The 17,881-nt window shown below is 35.9% G+C and overlaps 1 protein-coding gene across 1 annotated transcript; it reads left to right on the top strand.

Annotated features, from left to right (window-relative positions):
* The first annotated feature begins 1,577 nt into the window (after positions 1-1,577).
* LOC139784121 (uncharacterized) lies at positions 1,578-17,516 on the top strand. Its single transcript, XM_071723287.1, has 4 exons — positions 1,578-4,119; positions 4,528-6,059; positions 17,024-17,071; positions 17,139-17,516. Exons 1-4 carry the CDS (start codon positions 1,578-1,580, stop codon positions 17,514-17,516), a joined length of 4,500 nt encoding a protein of 1,499 aa, XP_071579388.1.
* Positions 17,517-17,881: the final 365 nt, after the last annotated feature.

The raw sequence follows: 17,881 nt of genomic DNA, 5'->3' as shown, positions 1-17,881 counted from the left end.
GAAAGAGAAAAAAGAGAGAGAGAGAGTTTTCGATTTTTGTTTAAAACAATATATATATTGCGTAATATATACATTGAAAAAAAATGTACGTTACCTGTTTTTCCATTTCTTAAGAAAAAGAAAGATATTCACACATTATAAGAAAGAGAAAAAAGAGAGAGAGAGAGAGAGAGAGACAGAGAGTTTTCGATTTTGGTTTAAAAAAATGAAAATGTACGTAATTGCTCTAATTTTCGCAAATTTTGTTTCATTTCTCATGAAAAAAAAGGATATTCGCATATTATAAGAAAGAAATAAAGAGAATAGAATTAGAAATATTGCTATTATAAATTTTATTGCAATACGTATATTACGCAATGTATACATTGAAAAAAAATGTACGTTACCTGTCTTTCCATTTCTTAAGAAAAAGAAAGAGAGAGTTGCTCTAATTTTCGCAAATTTTGTTTCGTTTCTCATGAAAAAGAAGGATATTCGTACATTATAAGAAAGAAATAAAGAGAATAGAATTAGAAATATTGCTATTATAAATTTTATTGCAACACATATCTTAAGGAAAAGAAGGATATTAACAACATTATAAGAAAGAGAAGAGAGAGAGAAAGAGAGAGAGAGAGTTTTTGATTTTTGTTTAAAAAAATGTATGTAATTGCCTTAATTTTCGCAAATTTTGAGATATCAGGTTGAATTTAGAGACAAAAAAAAGGTATATTTATTTCATTATACCTTATTGACTTTCTGTCTTTCTGTTTCTTAAGAAAAAGAAAGATATTTGCACATTATAAGAAAGAATAAAACATTATTTTATTCTGTTCTGAATATATTTCTCGAGATTTATTTTAAATAAATCATAAATTATTATCTGCATTATTTTAAACAGTGAAATTTGATATATATATCTACATATATATATAAATTAATTTGTTAATTTCTATTCTTTTAATTATTATGTTTCAATATACTATATTTAATTCATTAACTTACTTGAATTGTTGTTATAGCTTAACATAATATTTACATTTCTTAAATTATTATGTTTTAATAATTGTTATTTGTTTAATTTAGATAGAGACAGAAAGAGAGAGAGAGAGAGAGAGAGAGAGAGAGAGAGAGAGAGAGAGAGAGAGAGAGAGAGAGAGAGAGAGAGAGAGAGAGAGAGAGAGAGAGAGAGAGAGAAAGAGAGAGGGAGAAAGAGAAAGAGAGAGAAGGAGAAAACTGTAAAGTATCTTTTACGTTAATTTCGTATTTGCAGTTAATCAGGTAATTAGTTAGTTTCTAATTAGGTTTAGATTTATTGACCCTTTTTCTGCCGTTAAATATAGTTTATAACTAAATTTAAGGAAAAATAATTTAATTTTTGAGAGCGCTTTGTTACTTTTTATTAAGTCGGGATGGCAATTGATTTTTTAAATGTTAATGGGGAGATGGTACCTCACACTATTGTCCCCATTATAGGGGATGGAGCCTGCCTTTTCCGGGCCCTCTCCTATCTTATGTATAACACACAGTTAATGGCGAGGGATGTGCGTGAAATAATCGTGAGTCATGTGGTGGATAACTGGGAGGAATTTTCAATTATGTCTCACGACAGCTTGGGGAACAATTACAATAGCTCCAGCGAGTATCTCGATGAAATGTCGAAACTTTTTACTTATGGTGGTTTATGCGAGTTGGTGGCGGCTGGGCAACTTTTCGGGTTTGTTTTTGAGGTTTACCGTAATGGTGAGCTCTATGAGAGTTTCGGTGAGGAAGGTAACCCTGTTAGGAGAATACGTTTCACACAAGATATTTCTAAGGGACATTTTGATGAGTACGAGCAAAGTGAAACTGAAGAAGAGAACAATAAATCGTCCTTCTCTCAGCCTGACTCCAACTCAGATTTCGCAGAGCCTACATTTATACCAGTTCCTAATAAGGCTCATGGAAAACGTCGTACGAGATATACCAATGCGAAAAGGAGAAAGCAACTAAAAAATGCGTCAAGAAAATATGTACAGAATAATCCTGAGGTGAATAGGGCAGCGGTGGCGAGGTACCAACAAAAAAATCCTGAGGTGATCAGAAGAGCGGTGGCGAGGTATCAACAAAAAAATCCTGAGGTGAACAGAAGAGCGGTGGCTAAGTACCAACAAAAAAATCCTGAGGTGCACAGAGGGGCAGAGTCTCGATATGAACAAAGTAATCCTGGAAGAAGAGTAGAAAGGCGAGTACTTCCGTGGATGGTTAAAGCTCACTCAGGTATGGCATATGATCCAGATGTGGCTTATGAGACAGAGAGCATTATAGCTTTGGGAACTATGAGTCACAAGTGTAAATATTGCAATGCTCTTAAATGGAAGGAAGAGTCCCCTGGCATGTGTTGCAACAATGGAAAGGTGCAGCTTGCATCCTTAGAACCTCTGCCCGAGCCTCTATATAGTTTGGTAATGGGCAGACACCCAGAGCACGTTCACTTTATGAACAATATTAGAAAGTACAATGGCTGCTTTAGTATGACATCATTTGGCGGTAAGCAGGTTCTACAAGATGGCTTTATACCGACCTTTAAAGTTCAGGGGCAGGTATATCACTTGGTAGGAAGTCTGCTGCCATTACCTGAACAGGAAGCTCAATTTCTTCAAATTTATTTTGTGGGAGAGGATGATAGAGAAGTGCGTTTAAGATGCAGCAATTTTTCAGATGTCAAACAGGTATTAGTCAAAGAATTACAGAGAATGCTACATGACGTCAACAGCTACATAAAGGACCTGAAAACCACTTTAGATAAGGTATCTCCAAATTGCAAAAAGTTTGAAGTTGTTATTCATGCAGACAGAAAACCAGATGACGCTCATAGAGGTCGCTTTAACGCACCAATAGTAAATGAGGTAGCTCTGGTGATTGTGGGTCAGCAATTCGACAAACGAGACATCGTGCTGCAGAGCCACGATAACAAACTGCGACGCATCAGCGAGGTCCACCGGTCGTATGACGCCTTGCAGTACCCGCTCATGTTTTGCCGTGGCGAGGATGGATACTCGATTGCCATTCCTCAGCGAGACCCTCAGACCAAGTTGCAACTTAAAAATTTAGTTTCCGCAGCGAGTTTCTACTCATATCGAATTATGATTAGAGAAGGGGAAGTCAACCACTTGGTGTACTTCCGTTCACTTTTTAGTCAGTTTCTGGTTGACATGTACGCCAAAATAGAGACAGAAAGGTTGAATTATAGTAGAAATAACCAGGCGCAGCTTAGGGCAGAAAGCTACATTCACCTGAGGGATGCCGTGGGAAGGCAGGATGCTGACGTTTCTCAGCTGGGTAAAATGGTGGTGCTTCCGTCATCTTTTACTGGAGGACCTCGCTATATGTATGAGCGGACACAAGACGCAATAACATACGTCCGCTACCACGGTCGTCCTGATCTGTTTATCACTTTTACCTGTAATCCAAAGTGGAAGGATATAACAGATGCATTATTGCCTGGGCAAAAAACTCACGATCGACACGACATTATAGCTAGGGTATTTCATCTTAAGGTTAAAAAAATGATGGCTCTATTGAATAAGGGTAGTCTGTTTGGAAAAGTGTGTTGCTACATGTACTCTGTGGAGTGGCAAAAGCGAGGTCTGCCTCACATACATATATTGCTGTGGTTAGAGCAGCGTATCTTCTCGGATATGATCGACAAAGTCATCTGTGCGGAAATACCTGATCCTTTAAAAGATTCTCTTCTACACAATATTGTTAAAGCCAATATGATTCATGGTCCATGCGGGGGCTTAAACTACAATTCGCCTTGCATGAAAGAAGGCAGGTGCAGCAAGAGGTATCCGCGAATATTTAAAAATGATACTCAGACAGGAGGTGATGGATATCCACAGTATCGGAGAAGGTCTCCAGCTGATGGTGGCTACACCGTAGAAATCAATGGAATAGAACTGGACAATCGTTGGGTGGTGCCGTACAACCCTGTATTGTTACGTATTTTCAATGCTCATATCAATGTGGAATTATGCAATTCTGTAAAGTCTATTAAGTACATTTGCAAGTACGTGAACAAGGGAAGTGACCAGGCGGTTTTTGCCCTGGAGAGTGAGAAGAATGAGGTGAAGATGTACGAGAATGGGCGGTACATAAGTAGTTCAGAGGCGGTTTGGAGAATTTTGGCGTTCCCAATACATGAGAGGTACCCCTCTGTCTTCCATCTCAATGTTCACCTTGAAAATGGTCAGCGTGTGTACTTCAATTCTATAAACTTAATTGAGAGGATAAATAATCCACCTCAGACAACACTATTGGCTTTTTTTGAACTTTGCAAAACTGACGAATTTGCAAAAACTCTCTTGTATTATGAGGTTCCTTCATACTATGTGTGGAAAAATAATAAGTTCGAGAGAAGAAAGAGGGGGAAGGATGTGGATGGCTGGTTAGGAATAAAGAAGGACCACGTATTGGGAAGAGTGTATACCATTCATCCAAACAATACTGAGTGTTATTATCTGCGTTTATTGCTACATGAGATTCGAGGTCCAATGTCTTTTTTAGATCTGAGGACTGTGAATGGTGTCCTCTGTCCCACATTCCAGTCTACATGCAAAGCATTAGGTTTATTGGAAGATGACAAGCAATGGGACAATACCTTAGAGGAAGCTGTATTATGTGATTCATCTTTAAAGCTGAGGGAGCTTTTTAGAGTGATGTTGGCATTCTGCCAACTTTCTGAACCTCTGAGTCTTTGGGAAAAGTATAAAGACAGCTTCTCAGAGGATATTATGCGACAGGTAGAGAGAGAGTTGAAAGGTAGTGCGCAGAACATGATAGATGAGGTGTATAATAGATGCTTGGTAATGATTGAGGACGCAGTGATGGCTTTGGGAGGACAGGAGTTGGAACAGTATGGTCTGCCTCAGCCAAAAAGATTTGGAGGGGTATTGGGGAACAGAGACTATTTGAGGGAGACAAACTATGATGTAAATGCCTTGGAAGAAGTGGTATCGAATAACGAGGGTTTATTGACAGATGAGCAATTTGTTGTCTATCGGCATGTTCTTAGTAGCGTAGAGTCAGGAGGTGGTCAGGTATTTTTCTTAGATGCTCCAGGTGGTACTGGGAAAACCTTTCTTATCAATTTACTTCTGGCGAGGGTAAGGAGAGAACGTGGAATTGCCTTGGCTGTTGCATCGTCAGGTATCGCTGCTACGTTGTTGGAGGGAGGGAGGACCGCTCATGCTGCTTTTAAGCTTCCTCTGAATTTAATTCAAACAGAAACACCATTGTGTAATATTTCAAAACAAAGTAACATGGCTAAAGTACTACGCGATTGTAAGCTCATTGTTTGGGATGAAAGCACTATGGCACATAAGGGGGGTTTTGAGGCATTGAGTACAACCCTCAAAGATATTAGGGGTAACGATGGAGTAATGGGGGGAGTGACCGTGCTGCTTGCTGGAGATTTTAGACAGACTTTGCCGATAGTACCAAGGGGAACTCGAGCAGACGAAGTCAAGGCGTGTGTAAAGAAATCACATTTGTGGTCCCTTATTAAGAAAATCTCTATCAGGAAGAACATGAGGGTACACTTGAAAGGTGATGTTTTTGCAGGGCAATTTTCAAAAATATTATTAAAAATTGGAGATGGAGAGTATTCTGAGATTGAAGGAAAGGTGATTATTCCTGCAAGTTTAGGTTTAGTAGTAAAAACCCTAGAGAGCCTTATTAATAAGATATACCCTGATATTGCGAATATCAAAGAGAAATCTATGGATTGGCTGAGCGAGCGTGCCATTCTGACCCCTAGGAATGATAAAGCTGGTGTCATTAATGACATTCTTCTTAAATCATTCGAAGAAGGAGAAATAAATTACAGATCTGTGGACTCGGTGGTAGATACAGATGACGCGGTTAACTACCCAGTAGAGTTTCTTAACACAATGAATCCTCCTGGCTTACCAGCCCATAAACTTTTCCTTAAAGTGGGAGCACCAGTGATGTTGTTGAGAAATTTGAATCCGCCAAAACTTTGCAATGGCACAAGGCTTCAAGTGAAGGCTCTATACAGAAATGTTATCGAGGCCACAGTATTTACCGGCTGTGCACGGGGAGAGACGGTATTTATACCACGCATACCACTAATATCATCAGAGTATCTTTTTGAGTTCAAGAGGTTGCAGTTCCCTATCAAAGTTTGTTTTGCGATGACTATCAACAAGTCTCAGGGGCAGTCGTTAAAAGTAGCAGGAATTGATTTAAGTGAGGACTCTTTCTCACATGGGCAGTTCTATGTGGCATGTTCGAGAGTGAGCTCACCAAACAGTCTTGTGATACTAGCGCCTGAGGGGAGAACCACTAATGTGGTATACAAAGAAGTTTTAAAATAGAAAAAAAAGTCGTAGATATTTTTGGAGAATTTTAAAAAGAAAGTATGATAAAAGATATAATGTTCGTAGAAGAGAGAAAAACATGTATGTGAAAGACATCATGCCTGTTTGAGAAAACAAATAAGGAGAAAAACATGTGTGAAAGAGGTTTATATAATTTTGCTCATTTTTATGGAAAAAAATAAACTATTCTTAAAAAATTAAACGAAAAAAAATGATATTTTGACATACTAAGTGACTTATCAACGTAAAGGACAAACCATTGAACTAATTTTTTTTAAATATAAAGGAAGATGTTCTGACTGACTGATTCATCAATGCCAAGCACAAAACAACTAAACCAAATTTATTTAATTTAATATAAATATAAGGAAGATGTCCTGACTGAATTATTCATCAACGCCCAGCCCAAACCCATGAACCTAGAAACATGAAATTTGGAGATAAGCAATTACTAAGAAGGGATTTTTAGAAATTCGACTCCTAACGGAGTGAAAAGGGTTAAAATCTATTTACACGGATTCGTTAATATCTCTTAGGCACGATGAGAGAGTAAAAAACATCATGTATGTAAGAAACACCATAACTGTAAGAGACACCATGTCTATAAGAGACACTATGTTTGTGAGAAACACGAAGTTTATTGAAGTCATAATGTATTTAAAGTAATTAAATACGGGAACAAAGCACGGATTTCTTTACAGTGGAATAGGCCTACTGGGGAAACCACTAAAAAAAAAACGCATTTACAATAGTACCTCAAGGGTGATGCGGAAATCTATTGGCGTTAAATGTAAATATACGCTATTACCTATTTGTGTGTCTTATTACATATGTCCTCCAGGGCGTGTCCTCCGGGGCGAAGCCCGGGTAACCAGCTAGTTATATATAAATATATATGATTATATATAATGCAATTATATATGAATTTTGTCTCTATATGATCATATATAATTATATATAATCATATATGACCATATATAGTCAATATATATTGGAAAAGAACTGTTAACTTCGATAATAAAACATTGATAAATTAAGATGTATATTTTTTTAAAGGCTATAGAATCAAAAGTGAAATAATTTATTCCATATATTACAACTTGGCACTGCTTGACATGAGACAGTGCCGTGTCTCTTGATACCGTTTTTATACCACTGTCCGTCAAATTTTAAATATGAGAAACGAATCCTATCGAATATATATATTATATAAAAAGTTTCACATACATTTTGACATGATTATATATAAGTTCATATAATTTATATATAAAGTATATATAAGAATTAAGCATTTATCCATGTAGATTATATATGATTATATATAACCATATATAAACTTAAATTCGGATTATCCGATAGATGGCATCCGATAGGATTGATTTCTCGTATTTAAAATTTGACAAACAATGGTATAATAATGGTATCAAGAGACACGGCAGTATCTCACGCCAAGCAGCGCCAAGTTATATGTAAATCATTTCACTTTTGATTCTAGCTTTTGAAAAAATGTACACTTAATTTATCAATGCTTTATTCCTTAAATATATATAAAATATTTATTATGTTAGATATAATCACATATGATTATATATAAAATCGACATTAGATATAATCTATATATATAAAATAGAATGTCTGTATGTTCTTTATGCACTCTTAAACTATTCGACTGGTTTTGAAAGTATTGTATATGAAGTAGGGGTAGAATTTTCCGGGGAGTGTTATAGAGTGTATAGTTTTTCGTTACCGATCTTTTTGGGAACCGGTATCCGAAATTTTTCAAATTTTTCGGGAAATAATTGATCGAATCTTAAAGAATTGTATATAAAACAGGGGTAGAATTTCCCGTGGAGTGTTATAAAGTGTATAATTTCCCGTGGAGTGTTATAAAGTGTATAATTTTTTGTTACCGATCTTTTTTGGAACCGGTATTTGATATTTTTCCAATTTTTCTGGAAATAATTGACCGAATTGTAAAGAATTGTATATAAAATAGGGGTAGAATTTCCTAGGGAGTGCTATAAACTGTATAGTTTTTTTGTTACCGATCCTTTTTGGGAATCGGTATTAAATAAAAAATATATTATGCAATTTTAAATATTATAATTTAATTAATAATAAATAAATACAATAAAATTTGAATAAAAATAAATAATTGTATATAAAATAGGGGTAGAATTTCCTGGGGAGTGCCATAAAGTGTATAATTTTTCGTTACCGATCTTTTTGGGAATCGGTATTGAATAAAAAATATATTGTGCAATTTTAAATATTATAATTTAATTAATAACAAATAAATATAATAAAATTTGAATATTTCACGAATAGCATATATACTTGCAGGAAGGTAAAATAAGATACCTGTTAAAGTTTGAGCCCTTAATATTTTAATATTAACAGGTCGCTCATCGCGAATTTTTATTTTTTATTTAGTATAGGAAAAATTTTATAACTATCTAACAAACAGTAATACAGCATTGCTCCACATAGATTTTTGTAGTAAATTTACCGCTCTACAAAAAAGATTTCTTATCATTTTTTCATAAATTCAACCGTTCAAAAGATATTCAAAGTTAAAGTTTGATAAATTTTAAATTTTATAAAACTTGTTTTTGCTTCTTATGAATTTTGTATCATATCGACTATCAAAAATTATGAAATAATCAATACATATTTTTGTAGAAAATTTAACAATCTACAAAAAAGGTCTTATATTTTTTTTATAAATATAACCATTTAGACGATATTAAGGTTTAAAGTTCAAAGTGTAATTTTTTCCGTAAATTATTAATTAAAAATTAACTGTAAAAATAACTTGCCGAGAAATCTATTGGAATATACATTAGAATCATTCTCACGAATATTTTAATAAAGATTAAAAATTTTTTACGCAGTAATATATAATTAAACATTCATAATTGTCAATCAATAAATTTATTGAAAAAACTATTTTGAAATATTTTTATCATTGATATTTGGTCTAAAAAAGTGGTATTTTATTCGTCAGCATTTTGTCGATCACTTGTGCAACTATTATAACGAATATTAGCTCATTAAAACCAATGTTTTGACAAAAAATATATTTTATGGCCTTCAATGAGTAACTAATAATGTTTATTGACTAGAATTAAAATTATTTTTACAGTTATTTAATAATTTATGGAAAAAATAAAAAAATATGTCTAAAGCTCATAATTTTGTTATATATGTTGTGACGTTGCAGTTTCGCTGCATCGTTGCAGCGCCCCGCCGCCGTCACAAGGCGCGGGTTTCGCGACCTTTTTCACGCCCGAGGACGGTTCAACGAATCGATGCGAGATCTCCAGAGGCATATTATAATTGCGTTACGATATTCCGATCCTTTTGTTATATTTTGTATTATTGCGTGGCGCCTCACCGAACCGAGACCCGGAGTTTCCTGAGAGGATGCAGAGGACGCGAAGGCGGAGTCGACGAGAAGGACAAGGCGAGAAATCGGACGACAAAAAGCGGATCGAAGCGACAACCCGCGGGCCGCCGAGAGCGACGGAGCGCAGGAAAACACGCGCGCGGCGCGTGACACAGCGGCGGGCGGACCCATAATGGCAGGGCCCCGGGACGCCGGGGCTAAATCAGCCCACCTGCCCTCCTCACACTGCTGACCGGATTCCGGGATGGATGGCCGCCATTCCCGAACCGAAAGGGAGGAACGCGGAGGCAGACACGTCCCGTCCGCCGCCGGGAAAAATCCCGGAAAATTTGCCGCGCGAGCGAAGGGCCGTTTAGCGCCCTGCGGAAAGCCGTAATTCACGGCCCTACGCACGAATCCGCCGCGAGCCTGCAAGCTCACCCCTCATTGGTCCGCGCTCCAACGTCGCGGGGCCGCGTACGCCCGGGGTGGGGTGCGCTATCGATTCCGCCATCGAGCGAAATTTCGGGAGCATTCGTGGATCGTCCTCGATAATCGACGCACGTCGAAAGTCAAGTCGCGGTATTTGCTTCGCAATTAAGTCGCCTTTCGGAGCTGAGTACGACGCCCGGCTGCCACCCTCTCGACCCTTGGGACGACGGCGAAGATCCTCGGGAGAGAGTCTGCCTACGGTGAGGTTGCCTCGGTAACGTTTTATGTAAAGCCACGACACCGCTCCCCGGGCCGCGCTCTCGCTCGGGAATATTCGCGATAATTAGCGTATTCGCCGACAAGGCGTATTTAGCGATCGATAGCGAGAGCGAGGGGCACCGGAATGGTCTCGTGGCCGTGGGATCGCGATCGAAATCTACGAACCTCTGGAGATCGCGGTAGGCGCGTCGATGACGACGTTCAATATCGCGAAAGCGCCATTTCACGCGCCCTTCGCGTTCACGACCGCGTGTCTCGTTGTGCGTAGTACTTCGCCCGGTCGAACCTTAGGTTCTGCGATATTAATGGAATCAGACGGTTATTCGCGTTGGTTTAATTGCGTTACTTACGATTCGCGTTCGGACATTTAGATTATCCTCGCGATATCGGCTGCGTTGAGATATTATTCGCGTTAGGATGTTGTTCGCCTTAAGATGCCATTCGCGTTGACCTAGTATTGCGTCTCGTTATTACTCGTTATTACTCGCGATAATTCCGTAATCTTTCTCGCGTTAATTCGAGTATTTCGCGTTATGCCGAGTGTCTCGGCGCATCATTTTTCACGTTGGACGATCGCTGACGATCGCGTGTGTTGCGTTCGATCAGAATCACTTGCGTTAATCTCAGTTTCCTGCGTTAGGATCAATCGGTAATTTCGCGTTAGTTGTAGTATTGCTCGCGGTAATCCCGCATATTTCCTCGCGTTGGTTTAGTATTTCGCGTTATGTCGAGCGCCCCGGCGCCTTATCCTTCGCGTTAGGATGTCCTTGGCGATATCACATGTTGCGTTCGTTCCTTCTTGCGTTGGGGACGTTACTCGCGTCACGTTTATTCTCTGCGTTAGATTAAAATTATTACTTGCGTTAGATTAATATTATTACTTGCGGTAGATTAAGATGATTATTTGCGTCACATTAAGATTATTTGGCGACAGAATCCCTGCACGGGTTTGGACCTTGCGTTCACGCGCTCCAAGCGTGGCGCACTATCATTTTGCGGTATTTCACGCTATTATTTCGCGTTTATTTCCGTTCTGTCGTAGTCGGTCGTAATTTGTACCGATACTCTGTGTTATTGGTTCGCGAAATATTCTACTATTAGCTGTAAAATTGTATGATCTCCATGATTTGTAAGTTTAGTTTCCTCACACTTTATCTTGCTGCGTCTTCCACGCGTTCACGAAGTTAACGGAGTTTTCCATCTATTTCTGGCGTCCGCTTTATCATAATTGCCCGAGTCGAAATTTTAGACCTATTTTTGACCTGAATTTTCTAACATCTGTAGATGCTAGAGGATCAATGTAGGTTTAATTTACACGGAAACTTTAGTCCTACTTAGCGTCTCTAAGATAGCAGAAAACGCACAAAATGCCGCTTGTAGGTTCTAAAGAGGACTTCAGTAAAGCCTCGTAAAAGCCTCCAGGTCCTCTGGATGATCAGGTCCATTAAGATTGCAGTCTTCTTAATGCTAGAGGAAAAACGAATATTCACCCGACAAAAAAAATTATTTATTTCGAAATTTTATTACTATTTTTTAACTAAATTTGTTTCTTAAGATGCAGTCTATGATTATAAATATTTTCTCGTATTTGAAAAAAACACTTACCTTGGTGGGATTTGAACTCGGGACCTCGGGACCTCTGGATCGTGAGCCAACTGCCTTACGTGGTAGACTACTTCTTAATTTAGTGTAAGTGTTATATATAGTCTACATATGTCATAACCAGTGCAAATATATAATTTTTCAAAAATTATCTTAAGAAACAAATTTAGTTTAAAAAGAGTAATAACATTTTGAATTGGATATATGATATAATATTTCTTAATGTCGGGTGAATGTCAGAAACCAGTGCCGGCTCATTACGAAATTTTGTGTTTGTAAATATATTTATGAAAAAAGTATATTTATAAAGTTAAAACATCCTTATCAAATCCTTACAAGGGCCTCACTAGACAAAAATAAGGAAATCTTTCTTATGGCTTCCCTAATAAATAGTCATAGTCAGTAGACGTAAGTAACGCATAAGCTTTGGTGTATTTTAACAGTCAGGATACGCCAAAGCTTGTGTGTTACTTACGTCCACTGATTATGACTGTCGTATATCGTTACGCCATGTTATAATTTTTTTAATTACAGCGTAATGATCTCCATTACATCGACAAAGTCTTATGCAATTACAATTACTAATTTTAATAAAATAAATAATTGATCCTAATAGAAATAGATTATTGTTTACATATTGAATAATATAAGATTGAGTTTCTAAATTTCTTTGGTATGTTTGTGATATGTATAATTTCTCATTTTTTAATAAACGGAAATATTTGGTATACGCGCGTGCCACTAATATCTTGCATATTCTCTTATTTTAAGAGGCTATTCGGATTATTATAGTAGAATTTGCTATAGAGGAATTTACTTTTGATTATATCTCACGCATCCACTCTTTTATAAAGTAATACGGCTTACTTAAAGAAAAATATGCTTCATGTAAGATTTTTTGCTTAGAGGAAGTGTCAAGAGGAATTCCCCACTTATCAGTAGAGTATTTTTTTGGGGGTGTTCCATCGATGAGTTACTTCATTGGAAAGCATCAGAATTTAAAATGTGGTATTTTTTTTATTCTATTCCTGTACTTAAAGGTGTAATGCGACAAGACTATTTTGAACATTATCTTCTCTTAGTAACAGCAATAACTATACTCAATAGTGAAAAAATTACTTCGTTAATGATAAATGTAGCTGAAAATTTTTTAAAGAAATTCGTTAGAGAGTTTGAAATATTATATGGTTTAAATTTTTGTTCAATTAACATACATCAATTGCTTCGTTTAGCAGACTGTGTAAAAAGACTTGGACCATTATGGGCGTTTTCGTGTTTCAAATATGAAAATATTAATGGTCAATTATTGAAATTAATTCATGGAACAGGCCACATTGATACACAAATTGCTAAATCTCATGATCGCTATATTAAAATGATACGATTAATAGATGAAGTACCTGAAGGTCCTATCCGAGATTTTTGTGTAAATCGAAAAAAACAGGTTAAAATTATTGAAAGAGTTTCCGAAAGTTCTTTTAGTGTCGGGGTACATATCAAATTATACCATTAATACCCAATGATCTCATTAATATATTACGTAATCTTCGAATTCCTGAAAATGTAGTAATTCATAAATATTTCCGTTTATTAAAAAATGGGAAATTATACATATCACAAACATACCAAAGAAATTTAGAAACTCAATCTTATATTATTCAATATGCAAACAATAATCTATTTCTATTAGGATCAATTTATTTTATTAAAATTAGTAATTGTAATTGCATAAGACTTTGTCGATGTAATGGAGATCATTACGCTGTAATTAAAAAAATTATAACAGACTATATATTACATGTTGAAGGAGATAATTTTATATACGATAGCAATACTTTTTTACATAAATGTCACGTACAAAATAATATTGAATTAATTCCTATTGACAATATTGTTGCACCTTGTGTTCACATGATTATTAATAATGAAATGTATGTAGGTATTCCTGTAAATCAACAAGAACTTGAATAATGATGTTAACTTAACGATCAGAAATTCTCCCTGCAATTCTTAAATTGTTATAATAATTATGTCTTCAATAATTTTATATAATAAAATATTTCTGTTTTATAAAAACTAATACGTTTTGCTTGTCTTTCTTATAAATATTACATATTTTAATATATTTAAATTTCTATATTTATTTTATTTTATTGTATAAAAATTCAAAAATAATTTAAAAAAGAAGAGAGTTTTGATTAACTATATTTAATTTATATTACAAAAGATTAAGAAGAATTTAGAAGTATCACAGTAGGATGAGTACCAATCCATCAAAATAAAATTTATAGGTTTTAAGTAGTAGCTGTAGGTTAAATAGAATCAATAGAGGTTGTTATAGACTTCAGAGTACTAAAGTAGACGTTAAGTTGAATCTGAGGTCGAAAGTAGGACCAAAATTTCAACTCGGAGGCTTCAGAGTACCAAAGTAGACGTTAAACTGAATACTGAGGTTGAAAGTAGGATCAAAATTTCGACTCGGGTGGTTATTACAAAATCCGACGCCCGCGTTACTAATCACCTATCCGTTTTGATTCGATTAAAGGAAGCCGAATTGGCATTTACTGTTCATCCGGGGATTATTACAGAATAAATGTTATTCTTTATTTGTTAATGGCTTGAGTTACGACATTCTTTATTAGGCGTCACCCCGCCGAATACCGCGCTGCCCTTCATCAACCCCGCCCTGCTATTAGGTCGAGCTAGCCATTCCCTCGCACACCGACTTATTTCGTCTTGCGTCTCTTTTTGGTTTCTCGCGATTTCGCGGACGCGAATTCACGCGTCTGGCGCCCAACCTTAAAGTCGTTTCGTGGAGTGTCGGAAGTGCGAGAGAATCACCGGAGAGGCCTACCATCCCGCTCTCCTTTCTCCTTTTGATCCGGCACACGCCCCGGACCGCTCCGGGAGTGAAAAAGTCGTGACAATGAAAAAAAAGAATAATTTTTATACATTTTGAACTTTAAATCTTAATATCGTCTAAATGGTTATATTTATATTTATATTTATGAAAAAAATATGAGACCTTTTTTGTAGATCGTTAAATTTTCTACAAAAATATGTATTGATTATTTCATAATTTTTGATAATCGATATAATACAAAATTCATAAAAAGCAAAAACAAGTTTTATAAAATTTATCAAACTTTAACTTTGAATATCTTTTGAACGGTTTAATTTATGAAAAAATGATAAGAGATCTTTTTTGTAGAGCGGTAAATTTACTACAAAAATCTATGTGGAGCAATGCTGTATTACTGTTTGTTAGATAGTTATAAAATTTTTTCTATTTTACTAAATGAAAAATAAGAAATCGCGATGAGCGACCTGTTAATATTAATATTAAGGGCTCAAATTTTAACAGGTATTTTATTTTACCTTTCTGCAAGTATATATGCTATTCGTGAAATGTCTAATTTACCTAAATAAAAATTTTCTTTCTGACCGATAAGTCTATCGATCAGTGTCGAAAAAGTGAAAGTTACATTTCTCTGATATATATATGTCATATTGAGAGACGTCGACGTTAGTAGAAATATCTTAATATAATATTTTCACATTTCAACTTTGCGTCGCAATATTTCCGCTCGTAGGGCACGTAGCGGAAAAATAAAAACACGTTGGCCTTTGGCCAACTCGAACGTGAGTACCCCATACGTACAAGAGTAAAGTATTAGTTAAAATACAGATAGCGAATTGGTTTTAGTTTTAAAATGTTCCACAATTTATGTGCTTTTAAAATATGCGCAATGAGATTTCCGTGTTTATCCCCTTTGGCCGACCCGAACATGAGTAAGTCATACGTACAAGAGTAAAGTACCAGTTAAAATATAGATAGCAAATTGGTTTTAGTCTTAAAATGTTCCACAATTTATATGCTTTTAAAATATGCACAATGAGATTTCCGCGCTTATCCCCTTTGGCCACACTGAACGTGAGTACCCCATACGTACAAGAGTGAAGTACCAGTTAAAATACAGATAGCGAATTGGTTTTAGTCTTAAAATGTTCCACAATTTATGTGCTTTTAAAATATGCGCAATGAGATTTTCATGCTCATTCCTTTCAGCCGACCCAAACGTGAGCATCCCATACGTACAAGAGTAAAGTACCAGTTAAAATACTGATAGCAAACTGATTTTAGTCTTAAAATGTTCCTCAATTTATGTGTTTTTGAAATATGCACAATGAAATATTTGTGCTCATCTCCTTCGGCTGATACTCTTGTAAGTATGGTGGTAGTCACGTTCGGGGAGATTTATCGGTTTTTATAAACTATACATTTCAGAAAGATATGTTCAGACAAAAGTTGTAGGGCTTAAAAATATCTATTTACTAGTCTTATCAGTTTGACCGTAGGTGGCGATGTCAATGTTACATGATATAAAGGTCACCTTGAATTTTTTAAATTAAAACTTTTACTTTTTATTGCGCATGCTTGTAGCTTACTTTTAGAGCTTTTCACTATAACTAACACTATAATAAAGCTATCTTTAGTTACAAATTTCGTGATATTTTAAAAATTTTGTACTTTTAATTAAAAAATATATCTTGTAAAGTATTTATTTTTCGATAACTTTACTTTAATACTTTTATACACAGAATAATGTAAGAAATTGATTGTTGAAAAAGAAATTTCACAAATTTGATTGCATTTTGTAGACGTATTCAATTTTACAAATGTAAAAATTAATATTCCATGTATAAAAATATGAAGGTAAAATTATTGAAAAGTGAATAAAAAGTGATTACTTTATGAGATATTTTATATTTTCAAGACAAAATTTGAAATATCTCGAAATATATATTCTTTACAAAGAGTAGCTTTCTTATAGTGTTTTGAAAATGTCTCATTGAAAATACATAATGCTCTAGAATAAAAGGTCACGCAAAGATCGCGCTTTGTAGTATTCTACATATTATTATATTTTACACGATTTTCTTCTTATTTGTGTGTAAGATTTATAAGGATTCCAGCAGAATTCTCTCTAGGAGAATTTTGGATAAGGTAAGTATTTTTTTTCATTACTTATATAAAACTGTTGTACAAACAAGTGCTGTGCGCAAATACAAAGGTGCTGTGCGTCTACAAGGAACGGGTGCTTGTGCGTCTACAAGAAACGGGTGCTGTGCGCCTACAGGAAACGGGTGCTGTGCGCCTACAGGAAACGGGTGCTGTGCGAGTACAGGAAACGGGTGCTGTGCGCCTACAGGAAACGGGTGCTGTGCGCCTACAGGAAACGGGTGCTGTGCGCCTGAAGGGAACGGGTGCTGTGCGTCTGCAGGAAACGGGTGCTGTGCGTCTGAAGAGAACGGGTGCTGTGCGCCTGCAAGGAACGGGTGCTGTGCGCCTGCAAGGAACGGCTGCTGTGCGCCTGCAAGGAACGGCTGCTGTGCGCCTGCAAGAAACGGGTGCTGTGCGCCTGCAAGGAACGGGTGCTGTGCGCTTGTGAAAAAGGCTGTTAGACATTTTTCAATCCGTTTATTTTTAATAAAATGTCGGTGAAAAAGAATATTACTTTACGGCCTGTTGAAAGAGATATAATTAGCAGAGGCGAATGTCTTATGGATGATCATATGGATCATTTCCAACAACTTTTAATTAATTGTTCGGACTATAGACCTGTCGAAACATGGCGAATACAATTGCCTGATATGATTCAACCTGTATCACAAGATAAAAAACACATTCAAATATTGTATAGTTCGTCACATTGCGTGTGTAGCTATTATGATACAAAAAATATATTTATATATGATTCTTCAAGTAATAAAACATTGTGTAAAGATCATGAGCAATTCTTGGAAAAATTATTTC

This window comes from Temnothorax nylanderi, unplaced genomic scaffold (genome assembly GCF_030848795.1).
Source record: "Temnothorax nylanderi isolate EJ_2023f unplaced genomic scaffold, tnyl_v1.0 TNYL_tig0587_pilon, whole genome shotgun sequence".
Lineage (NCBI taxonomy): Eukaryota > Metazoa > Arthropoda > Insecta > Hymenoptera > Formicidae > Temnothorax > Temnothorax nylanderi.
The sequence above is the reverse complement of the archived record's forward strand: the minus strand, read 5'-3'. Positions and strand labels throughout refer to the sequence as shown.

What these genes read in the sequence shown, in the direction of transcription:
- LOC139784121 (XM_071723287.1), top strand. Translation starts at nt 1,578, where the DNA reads ATGTCTCACGACAGCTTGGGGAACAATTACAATAGCTCCAGCGAGTAT. An exon ending in GAAATGTTATCGAGGCCACA is followed by an intron (nt 6,060 to 17,023) that starts GTATTTACCGGC and finishes TTTGTGTGTAAG; the next exon opens with ATTTATAAGGATTCCAGCAG. An exon ending in CTAGGAGAATTTTGGATAAG is followed by an intron (nt 17,072 to 17,138) that starts GTAAGTATTTTT and finishes GCAAATACAAAG; the next exon opens with GTGCTGTGCGTCTACAAGGA.